The following is a 14,450-nucleotide window of genomic DNA, read 5'->3' as shown; positions in this document are numbered from 1 at the left end:
GGGGATCCTAAGACCTCCCCCAATTGACCGGGTCCGGCTGTACGGGAAATAACTCTGCCCTGGTCAGATAGCGCGGGGTACTAATGGAAACAACAGTGGCCTAATGGCAAGAACATAGGATTGGGAATCAGGAGACTGGATCCTAATCTCAGCTCCACCACTTTGCCTGCTGTGTGATCTCAGCCAAGTCACTTAATTTTTCTGTGCCTCAGTTACTTCATCAGTAAAATGGGGATTCAATACCAGTCCTCCCTCATACCTAAGTTATAAGTCCCGTGTGGGACAGAGACTGCATCCAACATGATTAACTTGGATCTACCCCAACACTCAGAACAATGCTCGACACACAGTAAACCCTTAAGAAACACCATCATTATTACCATCATTATTATTATGGGGATAAAATACCTGTCCTCCCTATCTCTTAGCTTGGCTCATAGTAAGAGCTTAACAAATACGATTACTTTTTATTACTATTATGATTACAGATGGGGCTCGAGGAGCAGAACGGAGTGATTGCCTTTTTAATTCTGCTTCCTGAACCTCACTTGAGTTGGACGGAAGGTCGGTTGATATTTGGGGCTAGAAGGAAGTGGTGTCTGCCCTGAGGTAGGCTGAAAGGGCAGGAGGGACAAATTCCACTGCTTCCCTCTCTTTGCAGGGAGGCTGATGGGCAAAATCCCAGACACTGAGGTCAGCTGCAGCGCCATGGATGGGTGAGAGACTCAGCTGCTAGGGCAACCTTAAAGGGTCTTGGTCCTCTGGAGACCAGTCAGTTGCTTTTTCCCAGTATATTTCTTCCCTGCTTTCCAAACTTGTTCCAGCCCTATTCACCCCATCTCACCCTCCGTCCCCTTCCTGTCCAACCCAAACCCATCAGCTTCACCCCCGCCACCCACCTCCACACTTTTCTGTAATTCATTTTAATATCTGTTTCCTCCTCTAGACTGTAAGCTCCTTGTGGGCAGGGAACACATCTACCAACTCTATTGTACAGAACTCTCCCAAGTTCTGTCCAAAAGTAATCGCTCAATAAAAGTCATTGATTGACTGACTGAGTCCCAGTTGAGGCATCTTTATTTTTCAAAGCTCAGGCATAAGCATCAAACCTGTTTTCTGGATGAGGCTTTTAAAAAGTCACCATTTGACAAGCCCAAACCCTGAGATGCCCTTATTTATTGGGGTCATTGCTCCCCAAGACAGTCCAAACCAGAATCTACCCCCAGTCCAGTATGGCCCTGTAGCCCTTGAACAGGGAGCAAAGTTGCTGGGTTTCACTTTCTTATTTTAGGTCCACCATCTGCTTGGCTCAGCGTGTTCCCCCCTTCCAGGGGGAAATTTGAAACAAACATCTGAGTCCACATTCCAGGTTGTTTAAAAGCCACTTCACGTTTGATGGGGCCCCATGGCATTCCCTCCTCTGGAGATCGGTGAGAGCCGGAGAAATCAAGTGACTTCTTAAGGGCTGGGTCGGAGGTTCTGTCCCAAAGTGGATGGAGATGGAGCAGGTTACTTTCAGTGATTCCTACCCCGCTCCCCAGTGCTCTGGAGACTCCTACCTGAGCAGAAAAAAGAAGGCAGAGGACCAAGTCCCAAATTGGGGTTGGAGTCTGCGCGGCCCTGGGCCCTGGTGGTTTTTAAAAGTGGTCTCCTCTGGTCATCCCCTGGAGCCCAGAGTCCCTCCGTGAGGGTGGAGGGGAGCGTCACATGCAGGAGCACTCAGGGGGACCCAACCAGTGCCCAGGCATGGCCTTCTGGCCTGCACAGTCCGGGCCAGGCCAGAGGTCCCCCCTCTCTGTGCTAGGAGTGTGGCCCTTCCGGTCCCTCATCATGTTCGGAAGGGTCTGACCGACCTTTTACTTTGACAAATCAAAGCAGCAATGTCGTCAGTCCAACAGCCCGGTTCCTCTTCTCTGCCCTTGAGGAGACCCTTCCTCGGCCCCAGGTGCTCAGCAGTGAGGGTAAGTCCACTCACTGGCCGGGGAACAGAGAGGCCAGGGTCTCGTTTCCTATCTATCCCTTCCCCGTGGGTCACCAGGACCACCATGCTTCACGCTGGTGGTGGCAATAGGGGACTGTGATGAGGGTCGGAGTCCAATGTTGGCCTCGAGGGGCTCCAGCACTCCCCCAATGGAAAGCTGTTTGGACAGTCTGAGGGGGGCAAAGGCACTGTCTACAAGAGTTTTGGGGCCAGGGACTGAGAAGACAGAATTCTTGGGTTCCATGCTCAAGTCCTCCCCACCAGCAGCAAAAAGTCCCCTTCTCCAAGCCTCAGCTTCCCGTCTGTGAAATGGGCCGGCAGGGTGGGGAGGTCACGATTCTGTCTTCAGGGCTCAGAATCCAAGTCTTCAAGCACCAGTGTGACCGTAAAGTGCTTTGTTGCTCTAAAGTGCTAAATCTGCACTGGCCCACGGGGTGGGCTTGGCCTGCCCACCTCAGGAGGTGCCAGGGATATTGCCATCAGGGAATGCAGCCCTCCACAGGGCTTCCGCAGGACCAGAGTCTTCCTCGACCCACTGACATGCCAGGTCCACCAGGCCCTCCGAGGCCCACGGCTCCTGCTACGTGAGAAGACGCACGGTAAGAGGAGGGGGCCGTGGGCATGCGAGAGAGTGTGCGTGTGTGTGTGTGCCTGCATGCGTAAGCACATGTACTATGTTGGGGCAGTGGGGGTGGAGGAAGGGGGCATCTGACATCCGGATGGGCTCGTTTTTGCTGGGATGCACTCAGGGGGTCCCGAGCCCCTCAGCTTCCCACAGTCCATGGGCCGTGCTGCTGCTGCACACGGCCGTGCTCTTGATGGGACCCCTGGGCCTCACAGGCAGGGCTGTAGCAGGCAAACCGAACAACTGCAAACACGTGCACACCTTGGCCCCCAGCTTGCCCCGCGCCCCTCTGGAATTCAGCGCCTCTACAGATGGGGTCTCTCCCCCCGGGCCTCACAACCCTTAGAGAAATTGTGTCCTGGGATGCTGGAAGCTTCCAGATTGCCTCTCCTCCAGGTCCTCTCCTCCCCTGGGAAGGGACAGGCTTTGGCCTTGACTTGAGTGGGGGCCGGGGGAATAATAATATTAAAAATTGTAGTATTTGTTAAGTGCTCACTATGTGCCAAGCACTGTACTAAGTGCTGGGGTAGACACAAAATATTTGGGCCCCACATGAGGTCCCAGTCTAAGGAGGGAGAATAGGTAGTGAATCCCCATTTTGCAGATGAGAGAACTGAGGCACAGAGAAGTTAAGTGGCTTGACCAAGGTCTCCCAAAAGACAAGTGGAAGAGCCGGGACTAGAATCCAGGTCCTCTGATTCCCAGGCCTGTGCCACACTGCTTCCCCTCTACCCTGCCTAGCCCATTCTCCCACATTTCCTGGTGGGGAGGTGTCCTTGAGCTGAGTGTGTTCTCAGAGTGCCTCATGATAATAATGATAATACTCGTGGTATTTGTTAAGCACTTACTATATGCCAAGCACTGTACTAAGCGCTGGGGTAATTGCAAAATAATTGGGTCAGACATAGTCCCTGTCCCACACAAGGCTCACAGCCTTAGAAGGAGGGAGAACAGGTATTGAATCCCTATTTTACTGATGAGGAAACTGAGGCCCAGAGAAGTTAAGTGACTTGCCCAAGGCCCCACAGCAGGTCAGTGGTGAAGGCAGGAGGAGACCTCAGGCACTGTGACTCCCATGCTTTTTCCACTAGGACACACTGTTTCTCTCCTGCTGTCTTTCCTCTCCCACCCCCACCTAGTAGACATCCTGACTTCACCCTAGCCCTGACAGGGTAAGGTGGGAGCATTCATTCATTCAATCGTATTTATTGAGCGCTTACTGTGTGCAGAGCACTGTACTAAGCGCTTGGGAAGTACAAGTTGGCAACATATAGAGACGGTCCCTACCCAACAGTGAGCTCACGGTCTAGAAGGGGGAGACAGAGAACAAAACAAAACATATTAACAAAATGAAATAAATAGAATAATCAGAGTCCCAGGGGCTGGGGAGGAGGGGGTGGGGCCGGTACCTGTTGGGGTCCCCGAAGCAGCAGCTCTAGGATGGTCCGCAGGCCTTTCCTGAAGACACAGGGGCCCTCGCTGCCAGCCAGGCCACTGGGGTCAAAGCAGACTCCCTACATGGGGGTAAGAATGACAGGTCAGTGGGGCCTCTCTTGGCACCAGGAAAGGGTCATAATAATAATAATAATAATAATGGCATTTATTAAGCGCTTACTATGTGTAAATCACTGTTCTAAGCGCTGGGGAGGTTACAAGGTGATCAGGTTGTCCCACGTGGGGCTCACAGTTTTAATCTCCATTTTACAGATGAGGTCACTGAAGCACAGAGAAGTTAAGTGACTTGCCCAAAGTCACACAGCTGACAACTGGCAGAGCCGGCATTTGAACCCACCACCTCTGACTCCAAAGCCCATGCTTTTTCCACTGACCCACCCTCATCCCCACCCTCTGGCTATTAGCTGAAGCTCCCACAGGCTACAGTGACTTCTCTAGCTCCCCCAGCCCCACTGCTAGGGAATGTGGCCTAGGTAATAAATCACTACCTCTTCCCTAGCCAATCAACCCCAAATCAGCCAGCGACCAGAGGCCAGTGAGCAGGTGGGAGGGCTTTATCTGGGAGGTCCCAGGGGAGGGCATTGCTGACTGCAGTGATCTGAAGAAGGAATGGGTCCTGGGGAAGTTATCTGGACTAGAGGACAGTGATGCCAGGGTGGGAGAGCTTGGCCGACTGACAATAGCCGGCCTCTTGGGAAAGAGTGGAGAGCACAAGCAGGGATGTAGCCGAACAGGGGAGCAGTTGAGAAGCCTGTGTCCTGGCTGCCCCTCCGGGCCCCGGGGAGATGGCGTGGATGGTACCTGGTGGGTGTGGAGCAGGGCAGAGGCCACGTCACCGAGCTGCAAGCCCCGGCGTTGGCAGAAGCGCAAAAAGCTCAGGGCCTCCAGCATGCGAGTCCATTGGTCGAGGTGCAGCCTCTCTGGGGGCTTCCCGACGGCTGGGGGAGGAGAGGGCATGACAGGGTGAGGGGGCGGGGGTCCTGGATGCCACAAGCCCCCGGCCCTTCTGTTTAAATAGTGACTCAGGGAATCCTAAGACAACTTGGGGCCTCCTCAGGGGGCTCCTCCAGGCTCGTACTGGGTGAGTGGTTGGGGAAGGCCCTTCTCAGCCTCCCTGGATGGGCCTCCTCACCTCTCTGCTTCCGGAGGGAGTACCTCCTCCCCTCATAACTGGGGATAATCTGGGGGAGAAAGGGCACATCTGAGAGGACCGAGACGTCTTCCCTGTCCTCCATTCCCTCACGACAGCTCCCTTCCCCCCACCCCCGGTCCCCACTCCCCTCCAACCCTGTTACCCAGCACCCCTGGGTCCTCCATCAGGTACAGGATGGAGCCATTCCGGTCATAGAGGACGGCGTAGGGAACCGGTAGCCACGGGGCGGGGGGAAGGAAGAGGAAGTGATGGAGCAGCTTCTGCCAGTCGGAGACCACTGGCACCTGGGAAGATGGAGACAGCACAAAAGAAAAAGGAAAGAGAAAGACAGTATCAGGAAATGGTGAGCATGTGTGGCTGAAAGGACTTGGGGAGTGAGGAGGGGGAGCTGGGGGCCCCTAAGGAGTTTCCAATCAATCAACCAATCGATGGTATTTATTGAGCTGCATCCAGAGCACTGTACTAAATTCTTGGGAGAGTACAATCAATAGAATTGGTAGACATGATCCCTGCCCTCAGAGAGCTTTCAGACAAGAGGAATAATAACAACAATAATAATAGTAATAATAACAACAAATAACAGTACTTGTTAAGCTCTTTTGTATGTGTCAAGGTAGCTACAATATAAGCAGACACCAAGGCTGAAGATAGAGCTTGGGGAATTGAAATGCTGGGGAGTGACAGGGCTGGCAGTGAGGGGCAAGGAATGCGGAGCTCTGATCATTCAGTTGCCAATCAATGGGATTTATTGAGCACTTACTCTATGCAGTGCCCTGTGCTAAACAGTTGGGAGAGTATGACCATCCAAACTGCTACCACGTTAGTACAATCACTCATCCTGTCCTGACTGGATTACTGCATCAGCCTCCTTACTGACCTCCCAACCTCCTGCCTCTCTCAACTTCAGTCCATACTTCACTCTGCTGCCCGGATTATTTTTCTACAGAAATGTTCAGGGCACATCACTCCCCCCCGCCCCCCCCCCCCCCGCTCAACAATCTTCAGTGGTTCCCTATCAACCTCTGTATCGACCATAAACTTCTCACTATTAGCTTCAAAGCTTTCCACCACCTTGCCCCTTCTTACCTCACCTCCCTTCTCTCTTTCTACATCCCAGCCCGCACACTCCACTTCTCTGGTGCTAACCTTCTCACTATGCCTCGATCTCACCTGTCCCGCCACCGAGCCCTGGCCCACGTCCTACCTCTGTCCTGGAATGCTCTTCCCCCTCAAATCCACCAAACAATCTCTCTCCCCTCCTTCAAAGCCCTAAAGAAAGCTCACCTCCTCCAAGAGGCCTTCCCAGATCAAACCCCCCTTTTCCTCAGCTCCCCTCCTTCCGCATCACCTCAACTCGCTCCCTTTGCTTTTCCTTCCCTCTCCTGCCCCACAGCACTTATGTATATAGCTATAATTCTATTTATTTTGCTGCCTGTTTACTTGTTTTGCTGTATATATATATCTATAATTCTATTTATTTATATTGTTGCCTGTTTACTTGTTTTGATGTCTGTCTTCCTCCTTCTAGACAGTAAGCCCAGTGTGGGCAGGGATTGTCTCTTTATTGCTGAATTGTACTTTCCAAACGCCTAGTACAGGGCTCTGCATACAGTAGACACTCAATAAGTATGATTGAATGAATGAATGACCACAGAGTAGGTAGGTGCAGCTTTGCACACGGTAGGCGATCAATAAGTACGATTGAATGAATGAACATGATCCCTGCTCCCAAGGAGTTTACTATCTAGTGGAGGACAGACATTAAAATAAATTACAGGGAAGGGAAGCAGGGTGAGGTAATGGACAGAGCACAGGCTTGGTATCAGGGGACCTGGTTCTACCACTTGTCTGCCGTGTGATCTTTGGCAAGTCATGAAACTTCTCTGTGGCTTAATTCCCTCATCTTTAAAATGGGGGTTCAATACCTGTTCTCCCTCCCCCTTAGACTGTGGGGCGGGAACTGTGTCGATTATCTTGAATCTACCCCAGGCTTTAGTACAGCGCTTGGCACATAATAATAATAATGTTGGCATTTGTTAAGCGCTTACTATGTGCAAAGCACTGTTCTATGCACTGGGATGGTACATGCTTAGTCCTCCCCCTGGCCTGGAATGCCCTCCCACCACACATCCGCCAAGCTAGCTCTCTTCCTCCCTTCAAAGCCCTACAGAGAGCTCACCTCCTCCAGGAGGCCTTCCCAGACTGAGCCCCCTCCTTCTTCTCCCCCTCCTCCCCCTCCCCATCCCCCCGCCTTACCTCCTTCCTCTCCCCACAGCACCTGTATATATGTTTGTACGTATTTATTACTCTATTTACTTGTACATATATATATTCTATTTATTTTGTTAATGTTTTGTTTTGTTGTCTGTCTCCCCCTTCTAGACTGTGAGCCCGCTGTTGGGTAGGGACCGTCTCTATACGCTGCCAACTTGTACTTCCCAAGCGCTTAGTACAGTGCTCTGCACACAGTAAGTGCTCAATAAATACGATTGAATGAATGATTATTATTTATTATTATTATTGTTGTTGTTGTTACGATGATGTAGATGATGATGAGGCGAGTATAACTTCCTAAGTGGTGTGGTGGGGTTAGGGGAGGGAGATACCAGTGCCAGTCCTGTGGGGAAACTGGGCAGGAAACCGATTTGGTGCCCACCCCAGCCGTCCCCACTGGCCCAGGCCGGGGGGCCAGACTGGGAGTCAGACTGGTGGGGGGCCAGGGGAAAGGGAGAGGCCAGGGCTTTAATCACCACCCACTCCAAGCAGCTCAGTTTTTAATTACCAAGGCATCTTCCCCCCAGCTCAGCAGCCTTTTCCCGGGGCCTGAGAGGGTGGAGGACTAATGAGGTCTATTAGGCTGGGGGATGTCAGCAGGTTTGCATGTTAATGATGGTGCTTAATATTCATGAGTAAATATTTTAAAGAACTAATCACGGGGAGAGCCAACCCGAGCCTGGCTGCTGAGACAAGGCAGAAGGGGAGAGGGGGAGAGGGGGGAAACATAAGTAACCTCCCTCCCTCTGCGGAGCGAGTGCCGAATAAGAGGCGGAAAATGAATATTAATTTATCATGATTAGGCAAATACAGCGGGGAGAGCGGCTGCTGGAGGAGGCTAAAAAGATGAATTTCAGCAATAAAATTAAATAAGGACCCAAATGGAGCTGCTGCACTCCTCTCTCCCGCTCCCTCTCTCCTTCTTCCCCTCTCCTGCTTTGCTGATTTCTCTCTTTCTTACAATTTATGAGGCCAATTATGAAGATGAGGTTGGAAGTTCCTGGAACTTCACTAAATGCAAACGGCGGTCCCTGCTGTTCCCATCAAATTAATTAACCGCGCGCTATTGATGGCCGCTGAAGTCTGACTCCGGCAACTGGCTGGAGATTTAACGGAAGGCAGGCGCCGCCAAGCTCTTAAAGGTGAAGCGGGCCGGCTAGAGGCCCACCCAGAGGAGGACCCCCGACCCGAGGACCTGGGCTCCGGCCGCGACCCCCAACCCACCCAATGCTGAGCCTGTATCCCCCCACCGCCCCCCGGGGTCTGGGAACAGCCTCAGACCTTTGCAGTGGGTCGCCCCTCTTCTCCTCCCTCCAGCCCAAAGCCTGGTTCCCAGAATCGGGAAGGATCCCGGAGGTTCCTCCAAGGGTCAACCGTCCCTCCCGCTTTCCCGCCTCCACACGGTATGGTCCCTCTCAGCCCGAACAGATGTGTCAGGGGAACTTCTGGGGTCTGGGAGTGGGCCCTCACACGAGATGCCGCAGCCCCCTCGATTCCAGACTCTCAGGATAACTCCAGAGTCGAGTCATTTGTCTGGTATTCCCAGACACCATTTAGGGATCAAAGAATGGGTCCCTCATTCTCTCGTAGGATCAGGCGTTGGTGTGGGACTAACTCACATAGGGACCTCACTTCTTTTCCCCTTCTCTCCTCCCTAGTCGCCTTTCTACTGCCTGCTTTTCTCTCGGCCTCAGTTTTCCAGTCAGATAGGTGGAATAATCCCCATTGATTTCCCCCCAGACCCAAACAGATGGAGACCTGAGAGGTCAGCTAGGGGGAATGGGGCAAGGAAAGGCTCCTTCTGTGGCTGCTTGGGGCCTTGGAAGTGTGGCAGAGGTGGCCTGGGACATGGAGGGGAAAGGGTTGGAGAGGGGGTGGGGAGGAGGAGAGGACCTGGCAGAGTGGGGGGAAGAGAGAGAAGTTAAGGCAGGGATTGGAGCTGGTGCCCTGCCTTGGCTCCTGGGTCTTCCTGGATTTTTAATTTTCAGGATCATCAGACTCACAGCCAGCAAGAGCATGTGGAAAGAGCCTCCTCGCTTACCTCCGCCCTCCTCATCTTTCTTCCCTCCCTCCACCAACGAGGGGACTTGGTGAGACTTCATGCAGGCCTTCGCTGAGCCCTGGCCAAGCCTTAGGGATGCCCCCCAGGACCACCTCCTCTGCTCTGAGCTGGCAAAGGTTGGGGAGGACTGTCTCAGGACCCTGGAGGCCTCTTCCTGGCAAACTGAGGCAGAGCAGCTTGTCTCCCCCCCACTGACTGTAAGCTCATTTTGGGCAGGGAATGTATCTGTTTATTATTCTATTGTACAATATTGTATATTTTATTGTTATAGTACAGGGCTCTGCACACAGTAAGTGCTCAATATAATGAATGAATGAAGTGTTAGGGAGTCTGGGGTCTTGTATCCTGGGCGTGGCTGTGGGGTTGTTTGCCTTTCTGGAAATGGGGTGTGTGACCCTCTGAAGTGGGGTGGGGTGGGAGAATTGAACCAGGTGATGGTGGGTGGGGTGGGAGAATTGAACCAGGTGATGGTGTGTGGGGGAGCGGAGCTCAGGAAAGAGGATGAGAGAGAAGGGAGCATTGGGAGGGGCAAGGGAAAACCTTTACCTTTTTCATCAGCATCTGCTCCTGGGTGATGCGGTCTCGCACCCGGAACCAGTGGCTGCTGAGCTGGTCGGTGACGTAGAAGTGCAGGTCCAGGGTGTAGTAGAGGAAGAGCTTGGAGCTGGGGAAGGTCATGCCCAGCTTTCTGCCATTGCGCTGTAGAGGGGGTGGAGGCATGAGTGAGGGGGCCAAGATGGGGCTGAGACATGGCTGAGGGGGGCTAAGATGGGGCTGAGATGGGCCACGGCTGAACAGAGGTGACAGATGTTGGAGGAGGTGGCTCTGGTTCCGGGGAGGTGGCGGACCTGATGGGGACTCACCATGGTGAGAAAAGTGACCCCTGGGGTTTGGCTCTCCTGCAGACAGGCCAGAGCCAGTCCAGAGTCCAGCAGAGCCAGGTGTTGCCCCTCGTCGTCCAGGAAGAGTCGCCTCAGCCGCTCCAGCAGCGCACAGCCCTCCTCGTGCACCCATCGCCCATAGCTGTCCTCCACCGGAGTCGTGTGGCAGCCGACCTGGGGCCAGGACTCCGGGACTTGGCAAGAGGCACCGAGAGTCTCCCGGCTGACTTGGCAGCCTGTGCCAGTTGGCCAGGGCTCATGCCCATCAGCATCCCCTGGCTTGGGATTGCAGCCTTGGTCCATCCCTTCCCGCCCCCTCCCCGGTCCCTTCTTTTCTGGCCTCTGTGGCTCTGGCCCCTCACCCACTGTGGGGGTTCCAGCCTCCTCCCAGGGGCTTGGGCACCGGCAGTCCTGCTTGGGTAGCAGGAGACTGCCCAAACTCAGCCCTTCCAGTCCCTCCCCTTTGAGGGCAGAGCCCTGACTCGGCCTACCAGCCATGGCTGCCTCAGTCACCGCGGGGCCTTTCCGCTCTCTCAGGCCCAACTCTGCTGGGCCCGCATCCTGGAGCCAGGCCCCAGGGCTCTGACTGTCTAGTGGAGCCCTGGAGGGCAGCACCTTGGGGGCACTGGGGACCAGCCAGACTTCCAGCCCTGGTTTAGTGCCCGTGTTGGGGGCTTCTTGGCATGGGGATCCCAGGGTGGGGGTCCAGGAGCAGTCCCAGCCCCAGGGACTCCCCACCAGCCTGCGTGGGGCTGGCTCCCTCCGGGGCAACTGCAGGGGCTCGGGGACGCCGCTCCGGCATCTGGTGCCAAGGCTAAAGGGCAGAGTGGAGGTCAGGCTCAGGGCCTTGTTGGGATATGACTGTCCTGGAGTGGGGTAGAGCTCTGGGTCCCCCTTGTCCCGACAGGCAGGGGCCAAGGAAGGCGGGGTGGCGCTCTGGCGGACGGCTGTCAGCAGGGTGGGGTTGTGGCACTGAGTGACACCGGAGGGCAGCAGCACAGCGCTTAGTTCCCTGGCACTCGCCGTGGTCACGGGGGAACCCGGATGCTGGACCGGCTTCTCCAGGGCGTCTTGGTGGGGGGAGTCCCAGGTTGGAGCAGGGGGATGTGGTCCCTCTCTGAGTTCTTGGCTGCAGTTCCTGGGGCCTCTGGAGGGAAAGGCAGAGCAGGCCTTGGTGAACTGAGATTTTTTTGGATGGCATTTATTAAGCGCTTACTATGTGCAAAGCACTGTTCTAAGCGCTGGGGAGGTTACAAAGTGATCAGGTTGTCCCACGGGGGGCTCACAGTCTTCATCCCCAGATGAGGGAACTGAGACCCAGAGAAGTGAAGTGACTTGCCCAGTCACACACCTGACAATTGGTGGCGCCAGGATTTGAACCCATGACCTCTGACCCCAAAGCCCACGCTCTTTTCCACTGAGCCACGCTGCTTCTCTGACTTTCTTTTCTTTCTCTCTCCGACTTAGACTTGAAGCTCCAAGTGGGACAGGGATTGTGTCCGACCTGATTATTTTATGTCTACTCCAGCGCTTAGTAGAGTGCCTGGCATATAGTAAGCACTTAACAAGTACCATTAGAAAAAATGACACAAAATGGAAAAAAACTGGGAGAGAAACCAACCTGCGAAAGGGAGACTGGGGCCTCTCCTTGATGGGCCCTTTTCCTGCCCCAACCAATTTCCCAGCTGATTTTGCTTCCCACCCAGGCTCAGGAGACATTTCCAGAGTGCTGACGGTTGTCGTCTTACAGTAGGAGGGTCTAGGCCAGCTCACCTTTGTGGCACCCTCCCCTCCACCTGTTTCACAGGGATCTGGACAGATGACTGGTGAGCTGGAACGTCTTTTTTTTATGGTACTTGTTAAGCACTTACTACGTCCCAAGCACTGTTCAGAGCGCTGGACTTATTAGCACTCCCCATCACCAAGCCCCTGGAACTGGGGTGCACTCTCCAGAGAGAGCAAGAAAAATTCTGGGGTCATCAGTTATTCAGCTGGCCGGCTGGCTTCCTGCTACCCACCGCCCAAGACTAGTATCCTCCCCCAGCCTAAGTCCTGACCAGCTCCAGTTCAGCCCCCTTACACTCCTGCTCATCTTCCTCCTCCTCCCACCTAAGGGCAGCACTCACCCCCACCAGGCCTTTGGAAATTCTTGTTCCTAAGAGAGGAGTGTGAAGAAAAGAAGAGGGTGTCAAACGGTCAAGCTCCAACTTACTCATAGCATCCGGACACTTCTCTGTCACAGGTACCCAGCTTCAGCTCCTCCAGGCCTACAAGTAGAGGCCACCACGTCATCATCAATGCTATTTGTTGAGTGCTCACCACGTGCAGAACACTGTACTAAGTGCTTGGGAGAGTACTTTATAATAGAGTTGGAAGACATGTTCCCTGCCCTCAATAAGCTTACGGTCTAGAGGTAGCAGCACCCATATTTCCCCTTCCCTACCTCTTGGACACCGCTGCCAGGCCTGCCCTAGGGGTCCAGGCAGCTTCTGATGCTCAGGGCTAGGAGTCCTGGGCCCGGTGAGAGTGCAGTGTGGTGGATGGTGCCTGGGGGCCAGCCAACAGGGCTCAACCCTGTGCTCCCAAAACACCTCAGGAGGCTGACTGGGTAGGATGGGGTGGGAACTGGGAAGGAGAGGGGCAGGGATTGCTCATTACCTCTTTCCAAAGGTGGTTCCCCTGGCAGTTGGGCTGGGTGGCAGTGCACGCTGCGGGGCAGCCGAGAATCGCTCATTCCTGCGGCTCTGGAGCTCCAAGCGTCTGCCCCTGGCCTGCTAGAGATGGGTGGGCATGGGAGAAACAATCGCAAATTGAGGAGGTAGAAAATGCCTCAGACAAGTGCAAACCAGCCAGCGGGGATGGTGGGGGAGGGAGGTGTGTGTTTATGTGTCTGCCTTTGCTCCGGGAACAGCAGGGGAGGAACCTTGTGGTTGCTTGACCTTGTGGTTGGTTGAAGTGACTTGCCTGAGGTCACACAGCAGGAAAGTGGCAGAGGCAGGATTAGAACCCCACCCCTTTGGGACCGGCTGGGCCCGGGGGCCTTGGCCAGGGGCTTTGAGGCCCTTGTGCTGAATTAGTTTCCAGGCTGGAGGGAAACTGAACGCATGAACTGTTGCCCAGATTGAACATGTGTGGTTGGGCTCATCTGGGTGGTCAGGTGGCAGCCCAGCCCCTCTGGCCTGTAGCTCCTGGCCCAGACCCCACTGACCCAGCCTCACCCGGTCCCTACCCCTCCGGGTCCCAGCCCCAGACCCTGGCCGGGCCCCCTGACCCAGCCCCTCCTGACCCGTAGCCCTGGACTGGACTGTGGCCCATGACTCCTGACCCCTATAACTCCTGACGAGCCCTATCTGACCCCAGCCCCCAAGCTGGGATCCCCTGATCCAGCCCCTCCTGGCCTGTGGCCCCAGCCCCATCATCATCATCATCATCAATCGTATTTATTGAGTGCTTACTATGTGCAGAGCACTGTACTAAGCGCTTGGGAAGTACAAATTGGCAACATATAGAGACAGTCCCTACCCAACAGTGGGCTGCACATTCATCCCTTTATCCCACTGTGAAGGAGGCCAGGAAAACTTGTCAGGGAGGTGCAGGGGGCTACTAAGAGTAGCTCTTGCCAGGGGGCACAGGGGACTGAGCACAGCAGCCAGCCCACCAGGCCCCAGATATGACTGGCACTGACTGGGCTGTGTATAGGACTCACCAACACCCTCCTCCCCGAAACCCCAGCTTAGACTAGGAGGTCTACCATTCCCCTCCACCCTCTCATATCCCCCTATTTCCTCACCCTCTATCTGTCTGGGGTGTGGTGGACCCTAGCCCAGGTCACTTCCAGCATCGTGATGAGTACTTTTGGTGGCTGGGAAGGAGAAGGCAAATGGCAGAAGGACTACTGATACTGCTCAGTCTGGGCCTGGGCCCCAGAAGAAGCTAGAGCGCTTCAGCTGGGCCCTTATTTCATTCTGTCCCCAACCACTAGCTGTCCCTACCTCAGATCAGCCTTTGCAGCTCCTCCG

The 14,450-nt window shown here is 54.5% G+C and overlaps 1 protein-coding gene across 1 annotated transcript; it reads right to left on the bottom strand.

Annotated features, from left to right (window-relative positions):
* Positions 1-2,370: 2,370 nt before the first annotated feature.
* LOC119938481 lies at positions 2,371-13,165 on the bottom strand. Its single transcript, XM_038758320.1, has 8 exons — positions 13,090-13,165; positions 12,644-12,698; positions 10,414-11,578; positions 10,097-10,249; positions 5,357-5,498; positions 4,863-4,999; positions 4,016-4,120; positions 2,371-2,558 (listed from the first exon to the last, which is right to left on the bottom strand). Exons 1-8 carry the CDS (start codon positions 13,163-13,165, stop codon positions 2,436-2,438), a joined length of 1,956 nt encoding a protein of 651 aa, XP_038614248.1. The 3' UTR covers positions 2,371-2,435.
* Between the last annotated feature and the right edge of the window lie 1,285 nt (positions 13,166-14,450).

The sequence above is a fragment of the Tachyglossus aculeatus genome, chromosome 16 (assembly GCF_015852505.1).
Source record: "Tachyglossus aculeatus isolate mTacAcu1 chromosome 16, mTacAcu1.pri, whole genome shotgun sequence".
Classification (NCBI taxonomy): Eukaryota; Metazoa; Chordata; class Mammalia; order Monotremata; family Tachyglossidae; genus Tachyglossus; species Tachyglossus aculeatus.
Note: the sequence above shows the minus strand (reverse complement) of the source record. Positions and strands in the feature narration are given on the sequence as shown.